Source organism: Cibotium barometz, chromosome 31, assembly GCF_041138505.1.
Source record: "Cibotium barometz isolate CiBa-2024 chromosome 31, ASM4113850v1, whole genome shotgun sequence".
In the NCBI taxonomy this organism is placed as follows: Eukaryota; Viridiplantae; Streptophyta; class Polypodiopsida; order Cyatheales; family Cibotiaceae; genus Cibotium; species Cibotium barometz.
Genome location: NC_141076.1, coordinates 19,247,197 through 19,263,981, shown reverse-complemented (window position 1 = coordinate 19,263,981; position 16,785 = coordinate 19,247,197). Strand labels below are relative to the sequence as shown.

Genomic DNA, 16,785 nt, shown 5'->3' with positions numbered 1-16,785 from the left:
TGCAAAGGTGTCAAAAATGCATCATTTCACCTAAATATCTCTCTTTTTTAACTATTAACCTTGTCCTTAGTCAACTCTTCATCTTATGTGAGTATTTACTCATTTTTGGGAGATTTTTCTTTTATTTCTTCATTTATCTCCTCCCTACATTCTCCTCCCTTCATTTGGATTAATTTTATTGGTCCATAGGAACCTTAATTTAAAATTTCAAAAAAATCTTCACCCCCAGGATAATGCCTCTTGAACAGATTATACTTAATTTCTAATGCACCTTGTGAAAATCTTTTTAAACTTCTGTTTCAGGGGAACTTATTTTAATAAGATGAGATATTTTTCTATCCAAAAATATTTAAAAACTGAGTTACCACTCTCTAGAAGATTTTCTTTCTCTAGGCCAAAACTGGTAGAAACAAGATCTTTTATATTTCTGAAGAGGGATTTGATTACAGGGGAAGATGCTAGACATCTTGAGAGGCTGGGGAGGAATCTTACAATAGCCAAGATCATGTCAAATGGGACCCCAAGATGTTGTAAAGCGTTGTAGGAGTGGGGCATGAGACATTGTATCAAAAGCTTTGTGGAAGTCCACAAAGCAATAGTATAGTCAGTGGACATCTGTCGTAACTTGCTTAATGATAGACTGAAGTGTGAATATATGATCCAGCGTGGAGAAGATCCTCCTAAATCCTGCGTGCCTTGGTGCCCTGTATCCCTCTCTCTTTGCCAATGTGCTGAGCTCAAACTCAAGTATAGATCCATAGAGCTTTGCCAAGGTATGGCCGATCATGATGGTTCTATAGTTATTAGGATCCATGGGGTCTCCCACCTTATGTATAGGCATAATAATGTGTGATGACCAGGTGGGGGGAAAGCCCTCTGAGAGGGCCTTATTAAACATATGGGCTAGGAGCGGTGCTAGAGATGCTCACTCATAAGCCCCTCGTGATCCTGTGATCATCCATTCTAAAGCTTGCATATAGCCTTCACCAACACGTCTCCTATGAAGAAGGTGGATATGGTGGGACATGCCTAAGGTGAATGTGGGAGGAGGGTTTAGTGGGGTATGTGGTATGATGCATGTGCATATGAGTGCCAGATGTATGGGTCTATGATGGGGGTGGGTAAGCGGCATTCTCGGATCCTATGCCAAGCCTCATCAGAATTCCTACTTAAGAAGAGTTGGTATAAGTCCTCCTGCTATTTACAAAAATGTGATCATTTCTTGCAACAACAAGCTACTAGCGGCAATTAGTCCATTCAGCTTCACGCTTCTGGATTTGGCCGGAAGCTAACTCACGCAAAAGATGTGCACGTGTGATAAGGCATTCATCGTCATATATCAACAATTCTAAAGGCATGGTACCAATGCGGGTTTCGGTGGGGTGAATCGACTAATATGTGGAAAATTATCAATGGTGGATGTGTGAATGATTTTTGTGAGGTGTGAGGTGAGGGTGGTGAGGGGTGAAGATGGGTCTACATCCAAGAGACGACAATAGAGATCATTTGCATAGATAAGATCAAAATCATGGGTGAAATGGATCTGGGTGTAGTGTGACATGGGCGATGCCTGTGTTGGGGTAGGTGGTGTGTAGATGAGGGTGAAGGCGAGGTAGCTGTGGTCGCGAGCATGGTGGGATGGTAGAGTCAGATATCAACGAGACTAGTTCTAGTGATCCCATAAGATAATCAATTGTACTGTTGCAAGTCACTATGATATCCCATTATAGATAGCAAGGTTGTGGCGTGAGCCAAGCTCTAGGAGGCATCTCCCATAAAAAGTGATGGCTCCATGGCCCTGTGAGATCCGTTGTAGACCAGTGCCATCCTAGTCTATCAGCTGCTACAACCTGATAGGGTCCTCAAAATTATATCTTTGTATCAGCTCACTCTTGGTCCTAGCATTGAAGTCCCCAAGTAAGAGGACCTCGCCTAGTCCCAAGAAGTTAGTGATATCCTCGGAGAGCTATGTATGGAGACTCCCTCCGCTTCTGTGTGGGACATATCGTGTGAAGAATCCGCGATGAAATAGCATATTGCCACATAGATGCATCTAGAGGACCCACATGTAGCGGGCCTCCTCATTCCTCATCTCATAGTGATTTGTTGAAGTCATTATCGCCATTCCAGTTATTAACATCATTACTGGGATTCGTCCCATTCATCCTCATTGTGGTTTTGTTCAACTTATGTTCTTCGACTAGAATTCAGGTCTCATCATCATTTCAATCGTAATCCAAATCAACTCATCAATTCTCAACAACCAGAATTTTAAAATCATATCAACCAGCATTCAAATTCATCATCTAGATAGCATTTTTGCTTATAATTTCAAGGTCTTAGATTTACTCGTATATATTGTCAGTAAAGAGCTGCAGTTATACACACGGTATATACGGGTAGTCACAGTCCTTGGAATTATAAGGTAAATACCATCATATCCTAGGCCTCAAGCAAGTCAGGGATTCCATAAGATTGCGGTACTTCCATCTGAAGACCCAATTACCAATTTATGAATTTTTATTGTAAATATCAATTTGTATGAATGTCATCACACAATTACAATCTTTTACTGGTACTTCATAAATTCTTGACATTTCTTGCTTCTTGGTTAAGGCCACACCCTCCAAGAAATCTAGAAGTATTTCTGCCCTCTCCTTCATAGACCATAACCCGTCATCACAGGCGACATGCTCGATTAAACTCTCGGCGGAGATAGCTCCCTGGGTCTTCTCTTTCCGATCCTAGAACTCCGAAATGTTGAACATCTTGCACTTGAAGATGAGTAGCAACAAGGAAAATTTACTTATTCCAAAATAACTTTTCTTAAATCATGCGAGACCCTTGAGGTTAAAATAGAATAATTCTAAGTAAAACCTGCCCGTCAATTCCACCAAAAGATGTGACACAAAGTTGGGGTTTTGACTTCGGTCACTTCTTAGAATCAAAACACCCTTGTATGAAACCTCACAGCCTCCTCACCTCCCTTTCTCTCCCTAGGATAAGATAAAGATAAACACATCAAAGGTGAGATCATAATTCATGGAAGGAAAGATGAAAGGCTCAGGAGAAGCAAGAATTTCTTCCAGTCTTGTAGCTCCAAACAAGAGGGCAATTCTTTGTTGGAAGAAAATCTTTCGACTCGGGATTATGTGAACGAAAATATACGGGGAATGTTGGTAAGGTTCATCCATTCGAATTGGGTGATTTGGACCAAACATCTTAAAGTAAAAGAATATAGTAATCACTTACAAGAGGATAAGATACATGGGATTTTCTTTTTGATAAGAGATTAAGAGGAATTAATCATTATTAAGAAGAAATAATAGCCAAAAGTCTATAAAAACATAGATTACACAGAGAATTGTAGTTTTAAATCCATATAAACTGTACAAAAGAAGATTACATAGGTATGTAGAGCTTGAAGAGAGCTTCGCGCCTATATAAAAACTTTCGAAAACGGGCAACCAAGCAAAAAGTTATGAGCATTTTACTACAAGACTATAAAACTGCCAAAATTCGCCTAAAAGTTAGCAACTTTCAGAGAATTTCTGATCATCAATGAAGTAAAGGATTAAGAAATTGGTTACATGAGTGGAAATAGCATATAAAGAGCTTCCTAGCCATATGATCAATTTTAGAAACCAATACCCGAGTGATGAGTAATTACCGGTTGAAATTTGGATATTAGACTACAAAACTGCACTTCCCTCTCTTTGCATGAAACCTCACTTTTCACATAGCCTCTTGCCTTTCATCTCCTTCATGATTCAAGCTAGAGGGTAAGGGTTGACATTGCTCAGAGGGGACAGTCGTAAAGATTTACCTATGGTCTCCAAAGTCTTTCCACATGCTCATTATCGCTAAAACCATTGGTACCTCCAAAGGAGGACGGCAATAAGGCAAAGGCTACCTTGAGAAGTCACAAGCCCACCAAGATAATAACTCCTTATCCCACTTATCATGAATCATCAAAGAGGTCCAAAATTGGGTTAAGCATGAGGAGCTTATGCTAAACGAGACATTCACATGTAAAAAGAGTGTTTGAATAAGAGTTTGAAGATAAGAGAATGGCAATGACACAAAACGCTTAATTGAGGAGGCTTCATTCATTAATTTGAAAGGGAGAGGAGGACTCCTTTTATAGGTGGAGAATCACCCTCTCTTCCATTGTTACAAATTACAACATAAAAATCTTCAACCCTTCAGGGGGGTAGGGGGAGAATCACCCTCTCTTTCATTGTTACAAATTACAACATAAAAATCTTCAACCCTTGAGTGACATAAGGGGGGTAGATGTCACCATCAATTGTCCTCTTAGGCTAAGTCTTCTATTGATTATTAAATTGAAGACTTTTTGACTTTGAAAGTGTGATGAGATAATAGCCAAGTCTAAGTGACATGTAGGTGGAGATCCCACTTACACATGGCAGAATTCTCCTCTTCCATGAAGGCATTCTAGAAGAATCTTTCTGAATTATGCACCTATACACACTCCTCCACATGCCTTCCACACTCCTCCCCAACTTGTAGCCTTATGGTGGTGAATACTATATTAATAATACAATTAAAATCTATGTGAGCATGAAGGCCCACTTTTATTTTCCACATCACTAGCCTGTCTACCATACCAAAGTATTTATCAAGCATACTTGTGGCATTTACAATGTGTGCACCCTAAATCGAGTAAAACCATTATATTTGAAGATAGAATGTTGTTATCAGGGTAGTCGCCAAGCCGCCGCATCACCACGCCGTTATTCCATTGTGGGCATCGCAATCTTCTTGGACAAGCTTCCACCTTATTACCATTGTGAGAAACCATCAAAATATGTACAAAATTGAAAATGAAAGATATCAATTTTTCATGTCACATCTTTCTCTCCCTAGCAGATCCTCCATGCTTGTCTTGGGGTCTGTTGGCCATGGTGCTCGAGGGTAAAATATCTTTAGTCGGTACTCATTGGCATGTCCAGGAACCTCCTGGCCACTTACATCCGCTAGAAGATAGGTGTTATTTTTGAACTTTTGCTTTATCCCCTGAAGGGGTATTCCCAGCTTCGAAGAAGCTTCTTATCTAGCCGTTTCTCCAAACGGCCATCATACCTCATGAGACTAAGCTTCCTTGCTTGAGTTCTGGCTTCTTCTTTTTCTTCGTGAGAGTGTCATGCCTTGCCTTGCGCTGTTGTTGTGTAGCCTCCAAATTTTGAAGTACCTGAAGTCGCCTCTCATCCAAGGTCTCCAGTTGTACTAGTCGTTGGGCATGTGTTTCTTCTTCATTATTCAAGCGTGCTAAAGATGTGCGAAGGCTTGTGATTTCCAATTCTATTGGTAAAATAGCCTCCATTCCATAAACTAACTGAAAAGGTGTGAAACCAAGAGAGAGTTTGTGAGTGGTCCTATAGGCCCATAGGACCTATGGCAAATGCACATCCCACTTTCTCTTCATAGTATCCACTAGCTTATTAGACAAAGATCCACAAAGCAGTCCATTAGTTTTTTCTACTAAACCATTACATTGGGAATAATAGGGAGTTGACATAGCATGCTTTATTTTTAATTTCTGCACCAAAGCTTCAATCAAGTCATTCTTGAAAGACCTCCCCCCATCCGTACTAAAGGGCACCCAAATCGGGCACATATGTATTCTCTGAGAAAGGATGCCACAGCCACTGCTTTATTATTGACCATGGCCTTTGCTTCTACCCACCTTGTTGCATAATTTGTGGTGGCCACCAATATGTAATACTTCCCATGTGAGGAACGAGGAAGTGGTCCCACAAAATCTAATCCCCACCTTTCAAATGGACCATATGCTGGGATAGGGTTTAAGGGTCCGAGAACCAATTGCTTATGCCCATATGCCTGGCATACTTCACAGCTTCTGCACCACTCATAGACATCTTTGAGTCGAGGCCAATAATAACCTGTGTTAAGGATCCTCCCAGTTGTGCTGGCTGAGGCAAAGTGACCTGAACATTCATGACATAATTCCATAATCCTTTTAGATTCTTCCAAGCTCACTACCCTCCTAAGAATCTTATCCTTACCTTGCGAGAAAAATGAGCTTTCCTTGTAAGCCTTTGCATTTGTTGAGATGAGGATTCAATCCAGGAGGGAAGTATCATGTATCTAAATAGTGTTGAACATCTTGGAGCTCAGGCCAACCTGTATCCATTAATGCAAGAATAGCTACTTTGAAAGAAGCCAAAGTTTTAGTAGCCAATTCATCAGCCTTTTGATTACCTTCCTGTTAACATGCACAAATTTACAAAACTCAAAAGCTTATTTTAACTCCATTGCCATTTTATACAATTCTTGGAGATTAGGAGTCCTTGCCTTATATTCTCCTTTCATTTGTCAGATGACCAATTGTGAATCCCCTTTAACCTCTACCTCTTTAATTCCATCTTTTATGCAATCTTCTAATCCCCAAATTAATGCATTGTACTCAGCCACATTATTTGATATAGCCTTTGGAAATTCCCTACCCTTGGCCCATACCTCTTTTCCTTCTGGATCAAATAAAACTATCCCCCCAGCCCCACATTGCCTGGAAGGGCTAAAGGCTCCATCAAAATGTATAGTGAAAGCAGTTGGTGATGTCTCCAAATCTTGAGGGTTCATTTTGGGGGTGGGAGTGAGCAATAAGGACCTGACAAATTGGGCTATTGAAAGATTATGTGCCAAGCTTAGGAAATGGGGAAGGGGTCAGAGTGCCATTTCATGATATGATAGGTATTGTAAATACAGTCCTTAATGTCTATATTATGTTTATCTGCCCTGTAATAGAGTTTAAAGAGAAATATCATTGGAAAAGAATTATTGCTCCTATTAGAGACTTTCTGTTAAGGAATGGTAATAATGGAAAAAAGACTCCAACTTAGTTGGCTTGGGAGAAGGTTGCCCTACCTAAAAACTTGGGAGGTCTAGGGATATTGCACTTGGCTACTCATGCTAAGGTCAGAGTGATAGTTAGCCTTCCCAAATTCCTTCAACAAGAAAGAATCTGGACCAAGATGCAAAGAGAAGAGATAGAAGCCGCAGAAGTGCAACTTAGAGGCGAATGGTCTGGACTAGATTGGAAGGAGATTGGAAGGAGAAACTATTATCATTTGCCCCCTTGAAAATGATGAATTCTCTCTTTTGTAAATTCCTATGTTCAAATTGGAAAGAGGCAATGGGCCCGATTTGTTGGAATGCATGTACTAGAGCCTTTGGGAATTCCTCATTAAGCTTGAACTTCTGGTGGACTCATAAGTTTAAACCCCCTCTAGCCCCCCTTTTGATGCAAGGATCTCTAGAATATTGAATAACAAAGGTTTAAGGAAATTAGGGGACATTTGGGATTTGTCACAAGCTGGTTGGAAAGAATTACAATAGGTGGAGAGGGACTTCAGATTACAATTGAATGAGGTTCAGATTTTGAGTTCTGTGTTGGATGAGGTTGAGAAAAGTTGGTCTTCCATAGCTTTTAATGAAGCCTCTTGGTTTTAGGATTGGACTTGGTTCAATGGGGTCAAGCTGGATAGAATCAATGGGGTCAAGCTGGATAGGATCACTACTAAGACACTATTTGAGGAGATAAGTAAATGTGAAATTAATGTAAAATATTGTAACAAAGTTTGGAGAGTCAGCTAGTGCTTGAACACTTGGAGGAAGAGGTGGAATTTGATTTGCGAATCTTTGATCCCAGGGAAAGCTCAAACCTTTCTTTGGAGAGTATGTTTGCTGGCTCTACCTCTTGGTTTTAAACTTCTTCAAAGGAACTTCATTGCTAGGACATGCCCCAAATGCAAATTAGCAATTGAAGAGAGGAAACATACTTTTTGGGACTGCCCTGCAACAATAAGGGGGTTTTGGGTGAAAATAGATAAATGGGTAGAAGGCAACTTGGGGGTGAGGGGATATTGGGGGGACTGGCTTTTGGGGAGATTGTTGAAATATACAAGTGAATAGGGTGTGTGTGGGAACAAGCTCTTGGATAGAGGCTGTAAAAGAGGAGATGTAATTGTGAAAGAACCTGTGAAAAGGTTAGAAGAATCTACTGGGAGAGAATAATGGGTAGCATGAGGGAATTTAGGAGTGTGGAGATATTCTGGGAGATATTCAGGGAAAAGAGAAGAGGTGGAGAGAATCAGGCAAAAGGTGGAGATATTCTGGGAGTGAATCATGGAGAAATCAATGGGATTTGATGCTTGATGTAAACTCTATAAATTGAGGCATAGCCCTAATGAGAATTTGCTGGTTTTTGAGTATCCATGCCTACATTAATCTATTTGCTAATTATTCACTAATTACATCTTAATCATTTACTAATCACTTTGTTAATAATGTTGATTCTAGTGTATGATCCACCATAGCTCATCATTTTGCTCAAATTTCAACATGGTATCAGAGCCATGCCTAGAATCAATGAGATTTATGAGCCCATTAGTTAATTAATTAAGATTAGTAGTAGATAATTAGCAAAAAATCAAATTTTTAGTGAGTTTTCACTTCTCCCCTTCACCCCCAGTCAGTGGAGGACTCCATTCTCCTTGCACACATAACATTAGGCTAAGCCCTTTTAGGTACTTATAGTAGACTCATAGGGCTACACACACCTTGAATCTTGTGGGCCAATTCAGCGCAGAACTGCAGATTTTCGCAGATTGAAGGGCGCCATTTTTCTGAGCTATTTTTGACATTGCTACTTCATCCAATCACATTGCTTCAATTCCTCTTAGCCCCGGGGATTTTCAAGCATGCTCTACAAGCTGGTGAAGACAGAACTCAATTTCATCAAGTCTACAGTGAGATCCAAGCTCTTCATCAAATCTGCAGGTGACTTTGGTAAAACAGAGATTAAGCTTTCATTATTTGGTCAAATCTTGTGTTTCTTGGCTTAATCCTCTACTAGACTCATTGCTATTGATGCCTTTGAAAGCATTTGAGCTCATTTGAAGTGGAAGGCACCAGATCTGGGCTCCCCGCATACTCTTTTTTTTGCACACAAACCAGAGCATTAATTTGCTAATCAGTGATTAATCAGTGCTAATCATTGTATTTTGGTGCAATTGAGGGTTCAAATTAACCATTAGGTATCTAATACAGATCCCTAAAGCTTCAGATTGCAAATCGGAGTTGGTTTGATACTCCATCCTGTACAAATTAGTTACCCTTAATTTAATGTAATTTCTGGTGATTTTATGCTGATAAAATTATTGTAATCATCTATTAAACACCAGATTGAGTTGTAAAAGGGTAGACACTGCCCTTGAATCTTGAATTTGGATCAAGAGGTAAGACCCCCTTCACATCACCATGAGTTCAGCACAGGAAATAGCCAAATTTAATGGGGAACAGTTTTATACATGGCAGACAAAAACCATGTATTTGCTGATGAGGAAAAATCTGTGGGGATTAGTTGAAGGGAGAGATGAATGCCCAGAGAGAGGAGAAAATGAGTGGAAGAGTAGGAATGAAAAAGCATTGGGACTTATTGCACTCAGTTTAAATGATGAAATCATTCATCATATCACAGGGATACAGTGGGCAAAAGATGCATGGGATGAACTCAATAAATTATTTGGTACACAAGCAAAAAATTCCAAGATAAATCTGTTAATGCAATTCTACAAATTGGACATGAAGGAAAGTAAACCTTTAATCACACACTTGAACAAATATAAAAGCATTAAGCAACAGCTGGCAGCTATTGGCAAAAAGGTAGAAGATGATGAAGCATTAGCTGTACTTTTGAAGAGTGTGGACAAAGGAGATTATGAAAACATTGTAGCAACACTAAAGAATGTACCTGAACTGAAGATACACGAGATAGAAGCAGCTCTACTAGAGCCAGAGAGCAGAGGCAAAGAGAAGAAAGGGCTCGACTCAACAGCAGGAGAGGAAAAAGCATTCTTCACCCGAGGAGGATTCTCTCGAGGACGAGGACGAGGAAGAGGCAGAGTAGGAGGGAGGACCTTCACTTGCCACAAATGTGGAAAGCCAGGACACATGGCGAGAGACTGCTACAGCAAACCTAGTGAAGAAGGAACGACATCGGCAAACTTCATGGAGGCTCCAAGGGAAGTGGAGTCGGATCATCTTTTCTGAGGGAGAGAGAGAGAGAGACCCCACAACCCAATGTAACCTACCCCAATAAAGTAAAACCACCTCTGAGCCACCGATGATGTAGGCCAAGTGGTAGATGTATGTGTGAGCACTTTAGTCAAGGTCGCGGGCACTTATAGTAGCCTTGGACACATAGAGAGCGAGAGTGTCAAGGACTATGGAGTTTAGGGACTTGAGGCACTGGTCACGGGCTATCAAGTAAGAGGGAAACTTGATACAGGGTCCAGGTGTGCTAGGATTATTCACTTGAGGGGAGGTGTTGAAATATACAAGTGAATAGGGTGTGTGTGGGAACAAGCTCTTGGATAGAGGCTGTAAAAGAGGAGATGTAATTGTGAAAGAACCTATGAAAAGGTTAGAAGAATCTACTGGGAGAGAATAATGGGTAGCATGAGGGAATTTAGGAGTGTGGAGATATTCTGGGAGATATTCAGGGAAAAGAGAAGAGGTGGAGAGAATCAGGCAAAAGGTGGAGATATTCTGGGAGTGAATCATGGAGAAATCAATGGGATTTGATGCTTGATGTAAACTCTATAAATTGAGGCATAGCCCTAATGAGAATTTGCTGGTTTTTGAGTATCCATGCCTACATTAATCTATTTGCTAATTATTCACTAATTACGTCTTAATCATTTGCTAATCACTTTGTTAATGATGTTGATTCTAGTGTATGATCCACCATAGCTCATCATTTTGCTCAAATTTCAACAAGATTAGCCGAGGAGATAGACGAGATTGATCTAATATTATGTACTATAAGATATTGTTGCTTGCGGGAGATTTGGGTCTCTAGGAATATGTTGATATTCAATAAAGGAACCAAGCAGGGGTAGATGTAACAGAAATGATGTTCAAATGTGTGCATTTTTGCTAGACTACGTAAATTAGATGAATAATAATAGGTATGTTGAGGCAGTTCAGGCATTACAGGCAAGGATTAGGTGATTCAGACCCTTGATGATGAGATGTTATTACATACTAGGACACCCTAATGTTGCTTGATTGTTGGCAGGTGTATTCTTGGGATGAGAACTAAATACCCCAAATTTGGGCCCAGATCTAAATGGTGGTACCTAAAAGAAAAACAACCAGTGGAGATATTTATGGCTCTGATTGAAAACCCCCTAGGGAGAAGACCAGTGTGGTGAAGACCTGGACAAAAGGAGAGTATTTTGAAGAGAAGTCCCCCAAGGGCTTCACCTCTGAAGTGTTGTTGACTGCCTGTATTCAGTTGGGTTTTCATTTTTCTTGGGAAAGATCATCTTTTTGCGTGGGAAGATGAGATGTGGGATATGGTATGTGATCTTCTTAATAGGAATTGGAACTAGAGGGAATATGGTATGGTGTGTGATCTTCTTTTGTGTGTGGATATGGTATGTGATCTTCTTAATAGGAATTGGGACTAGAGGGAATATGCAAGCAGAAAACTTTTTGTAAAGGTCTTTGATAAAGTTGTAAATATTAATATATTATTGTTCCCCGAAAAGAAAGAATGGGATGTATTTTTTCGTTGACTTATTATTAATAATTAGTTTTTAAATGACTAAAAACCAAAGGAAATTTACACAATCATAGGTTAATCAATAATTTGTAGTGAAATAAATTTAATCTATTTATATAACCTACCTTACGAATATATATTCATATATTTGTCAATCAACCTCTATTATAAACATTAACGTAATATTCAAGAGTAAATTAATAATTCTTTTTTTACTAATCAATTATATTTATATTTAATCAGAATTTAACATGTTCTGGCAGGCATCAGCGTGTTGATCTGATGCTGTATTTATATTGCACAGGTTGGTCCTCTGATCTGTGAATTTACAAATGTTTTGTATGTAAAACGCTGAACATGAAGGCTTTACTTGAGGTTTGATGCTCTCCCTGCATTCATAAACTTGCCAACATTTCAACCTTTCGGTGAGAACTGCGCAGGAGGAGGAAATCCTTGTGGGTTTGAAGAAAACAACAGTGGATGGGTCCTAGCCATTTGCGCTTTCAAATGGACCTCCCATGGCGTACTAGGCGGCGCTGAGGATCCTGTTTGGGCACCAGATGCAGATGGGCCCTACCCTGATGGAGTCGGTAGGGCCCTACCCCATGTGGCGGATGATGTCAGTAGTGCCCCACCACATGGATGACCCCCCATAAGGAAACATGCATTGCAGCTATTTTATCTCTACCCCAGCCAGTGCATGGAAAATGGGCCATCAAACAGCTTGTGAATTGAAGGGATTACAAGTCAATGCAATGGATGTTGGTAGTGCCCCATGAAAACACATGCATTGCAGATGGGATCTACTCCGATGGAGTAGAGCCCCACCACATGGATGGTCCCCCATGAAAAAAACATGCATTGCAGCTATATATCTATCCCATCTCATGCCTATGCCGAGACATCCACAGTCTAGGATGGTTGAAGAGATGCTTAAGAAAAAAGATTGCTCCAGGAATTTTATTACCAGAACTCATTTCAAGGGCCCTTTCACCCTCGAGGAGCAGTGGTATAGGTTTAGAATACGAACCTATGCGTCTCAAGCACAGGAATCATGGGAGAGAAGTGATGGTGGTCGGGAGATGCTGAGCTTAGAGGAAGAACTCACTTCTCTAGAACAATCTTCCAAGCGACCCACTGTGGATATCTTAGTCTGCATCTTGCAGAAATGCAGAAAGAAGAAAAACCCCGCCTATGCCAAGCGCTTGCATACCTACATGCAGGAAAAGGACCTGGAAGGTCACACAGTGCTGGGTAACTATCTTGTATCAATGCTAGCAGATTGTGGGTGTGTGCATGATGCTCAGCATGTTTTTAACAGGTTAGGGTATCAGAATCAGTACTCTTGGAATGCTCTTATCTTGGGGAATATTGAATGCGGGGACCTACAACATGTCTTCCACCTCTACCAGAGAATGCAAGCAGATTGTGTGCAACCCACCACGTACACATTCGTGGCCTTACTTAAAGCTTGTACTAAGCTGAAGGATCTTGAAAGGGGTCAGCAGCTGCGCGCAGAGATCGCAACTAAGGGCTTGGAAAAGGATGCCTTTGTGGGAAACGCCTTGGTGGACATGTTTGGCAAATGTGGCTCGCTTAGAGAAGCACAAGAGGTGTTCGACAAGCTCTTAGCTCGAGATGTGGTCTCCTGGAGCTCAATGATGGCAGCATATGCCGGACATGGGCATTACAGGGAAGCACTGGATTGTTTCGAAAGGATGCAATTGGAGGGTGTGTTGCCGAATGTTGTGACATATATTGCCAGCTTGAAAGCTTGTGGCAGCATAAAAGCCATAGAAACTGGCAGGCATATATACACTGAGGTGGTCAAAAAAGGGTTTGACAGTGACACTTGCCTGGGCAACACATCTGTAGACATGTTTTGCAAGTGTGACTACCTTGTGGAAGCACAAGTAGTGTTTGACAAGCTACTTATTCGTGATATTGTTTCATGGAATGCACTGATGGCTGGATATGTTGAACACGGGTTTGGCAAGCAAGCTTTGAATTGCTTTGAAAAGATGCAGTCAGAGGGTATACCTCCAGATGATGTTGCATTCATGTGCAGCTTGAAAGCTTGTGGCAGCACAGGAGCTATAAAAACGGGCCGATGCATACATACTGCCATAGTAAAGAGGGGATTGGAGAGAGATCTCTTTGTGGGGAACACACTGGTCGATATGTTTGGCAAATGTGGCTTGCTTGAAGAAGCACAGCAAGTGTTTGACAAGCTACCAGCCCAGGATGCGGTGTCGTGGAGTGCACTGATCACAGGGTATGCCCAACACGGTCTAGGCGATGAAGCATTGAAATGCTTTCATCAGATGCAATTAGAGGGCCTTTCTCCAGACGCTGTCGTGTTTGCTTGCAGCTTGAAAGCATGTTGCGGCATGGGTGCGGCAGAAAAAGGCAGAGAAATACACAATGAGATCATCAAATCTGGTTTGGAAAAGGATTCATATATTGGCAGTGTATTGGTGGATATGTATGGAGAATGTGGCTTGCTGTCAGAAGCACGGGAAGTGTTTGATGAGCTACCAGGGCGGAATATCACATCTTGGAGTGCAATGATAAAAGGATATGGCATCAACCATGAGGGTAACATGGCTGTGCGATGCTTTCAGGACATGCAAGAAGAGGGTGTAAAGCCGGACGCTATTGCTTTCACATCACTTCTGGTTGCATGCAGCCATACCAGCCTCGTGTTTAAAGGCCAGGAGTATTTTCGGATGATGGGAGAAGAACCTGAAAATCGAAGGTGGACAATATATCACTTTTCTTGCATTGTTGATCTTCTAGCACGATCTGGACGTGTTTATGAGGCAGCAAGAGTTTTGGACACTCTGCAGTGTCCTCCATCCAAAGAAATGTGGAAAGCCTTGCTTAGTGCATGCAAAGTCTATGGAGAAGTGGAACTGGGACTGAGATGCTTTGAGCATCTTGTGGAGATGAACCCTAATGATGCTTCTGCATATGTGATGATGGTTGACATTTACAGAAATGCAGGGAGGTGTGATGATGCAGATAGAATAGAGAAGCTGAGGAAACGCGTTGGGGCAAAGAAAACGCCTGCAAATGCTTTGATAGAGGTGAACAGAACAGTGCACGAGTTTGTGGTGGGTGACAACCCAAGGAAAGAAATCATAAAAATGCTAGAAAGCTTGAGTTCACGTATGAAGGATGAAGGGTATGTGCCAGAGATGCGGCTGTGATGAAGTATGTGGAGACAGGCAGGTATGGTAACACAAGGATATCCTGCAGTAAGGCTACACCAGTCCTGGATCCATGCAGGTGCTTTGCAGCACTTGTACCTATGGAAGTCACACAAAGGCTCCTATCTCCATGTGACGCACAGAAGCTGGGCTTCTCTTCTTGCGTGACTTCTCTATAGTATTCCCTCAATGCCACTGTAACAGCAGCTCCAACTTCCTTGGCGAGACTGCATGTGCAATCTTTCAGTGGGAGAGTCCATCACTATGGTGGACCATGTTTGGGGAAGTAGACCAGCCTGTGGCCATGATTAAGTCAACAACAGGGAGGCCTCATCGAGCAGGGTTGCATCATTGACATCCAACCAGGTTCTTGGTCAAGCTACTTCAGGGTTTTGGAGACTGCAGTGTTTTACAGCATAGTTCAATCCCCTTGCATCTATCATTCTCCTTGGCGACAGAAACTTGGAGCTCTTGGAAGACGGTCCAGTTACAAGTCTGTATCCCGAGACTCCTCAAAGAGTACCATGATATCCTTCCCACGATATTCTCTGACACCTCGGATAGGCAGTCAAGTTGCATAGGAATGTCGTGTTGGTGGTGGTGTGTGCAGCCATGCCAATTGATTTCTCCCAGTATAGAGTTGCCACCTCAATGGCACCCACCAATTTTTTCTAGTTCATGGGGTAACCAAATGTTATGGTTGCCACCAGGTGGGCCACCTTTCAAAATAGTGTTCCACCTCTACATTGTGGGACTGGGAGTGGTTTGCCTGGGAAAGGCTCTTATGGAGAAGGGTCTCATACCAACCATACAATAGTCCTTGCAGCTCCAGAAAAGAGATGCGTCCCCTCCATATCACAATTAACATCCACTGGAGGATTTGACTATCCATTATCCGCCCTCCAGGGCTAATATTAGATTGAGATCCTTGCTGTTTTCAACTCTTGAAACATCAATGGGGAATGGGAACCCATTCAGGTGAGCCTCTTTTTGTGGGTTGCTATTTAGTTCTCTCAAAAGGGAACCCATAAAGCAGCAGCGGCAGACAATATTTTTCAAAAAAGCTCTATATTCATGTTCAGTATGTTTATGAAGGCACAGAATTGTCTAGTGAGTCACCTTCAAAGTAGCCGTCAACTTGTAAGTAGCGTGACTTTCTTTTTACATTGGCTTATTAAAGCATAAGCAGTCATAAGTAACCTCAATCCTCAGCTGCTGCTGTTGCTCTCTCTCTCTCTCTCTCTCTCTCTCTCTCTCTCTCTCCCTCTCCCTCCGGCCGCCCACCCGCCCGCCCGCCGCTTAGATGTGGATGTGTATGTGAAAGAATGTGATGTAAATGAATGTGGATATGAATAATGAGATGAGAATGAGATGTGAGGTTATGTGAAAGGATGAGATGTAAAGTAAATGGATGTGGATGTGTATGTGAAAGAATGTGATGTAAATGAATGTGGATGTGAATGATAAGATGAGAATGAGATGCAAGGTTATGTGAAAGGATGTGATGTAATGTGAATGGATGTGGATGTGGATGTGATAGGATGTGATGTGATGTAAATGGATGTAGATGTGGATGTGATAGGATGAGATGTGATGTAAATAGATGTGGATGTGATGTGGATGTAAAGGGATGTGGGTGTGATGTAAAGGGATGTGGATGTGAATGTAATGAGATGTGAAGTGATAGGTGTGAATGTGAATGAATGGATGGATGTGAAGTGATAGGTGTGAATGTGAATGAATGGATGGATGTGAATAGTTGTGCATGTGAATGACTGGATGGATACAGATGAATAAGATGGAATGTGTATAAATGATCTTTCAGTTGGTATCAAAGCGAATTGGCTAAAGTGGTGTGACATGAAAAATTGATATCTTTCATTTTTAATTTTGTACATATTTTGATGGTTTCTCAATGATAATAATAAGGTGGAAGCTTGTCCAAGAAGATTGCGG

At 41.4% G+C, this 16,785-nt stretch overlaps 1 protein-coding gene across 1 annotated transcript; it reads left to right on the top strand.

Moving 5' to 3' along the window:
• Positions 1-11,867: 11,867 nt before the first annotated feature.
• Positions 11,868-15,917, top strand: LOC147620580 (pentatricopeptide repeat-containing protein At1g03540-like). The gene is made up of 2 exons (XM_086824819.1): positions 11,868-11,921; positions 12,058-15,917. The coding sequence occupies exon 2, from the start codon at positions 12,403-12,405 to the stop codon at positions 14,827-14,829; it is 2,427 nt and encodes an 808-aa protein (XP_086680945.1). The 5' UTR covers positions 11,868-11,921; positions 12,058-12,402; the 3' UTR covers positions 14,830-15,917.
• Positions 15,918-16,785: the final 868 nt, after the last annotated feature.

Excerpts from the sequence above, each read along its gene's own strand:
- LOC147620580 (XM_086824819.1), top strand. The coding sequence starts at position 12,403 with ATGCATTGCAGATGGGATCTACTCCGATGGAGTAGAGCCCCACCACAT.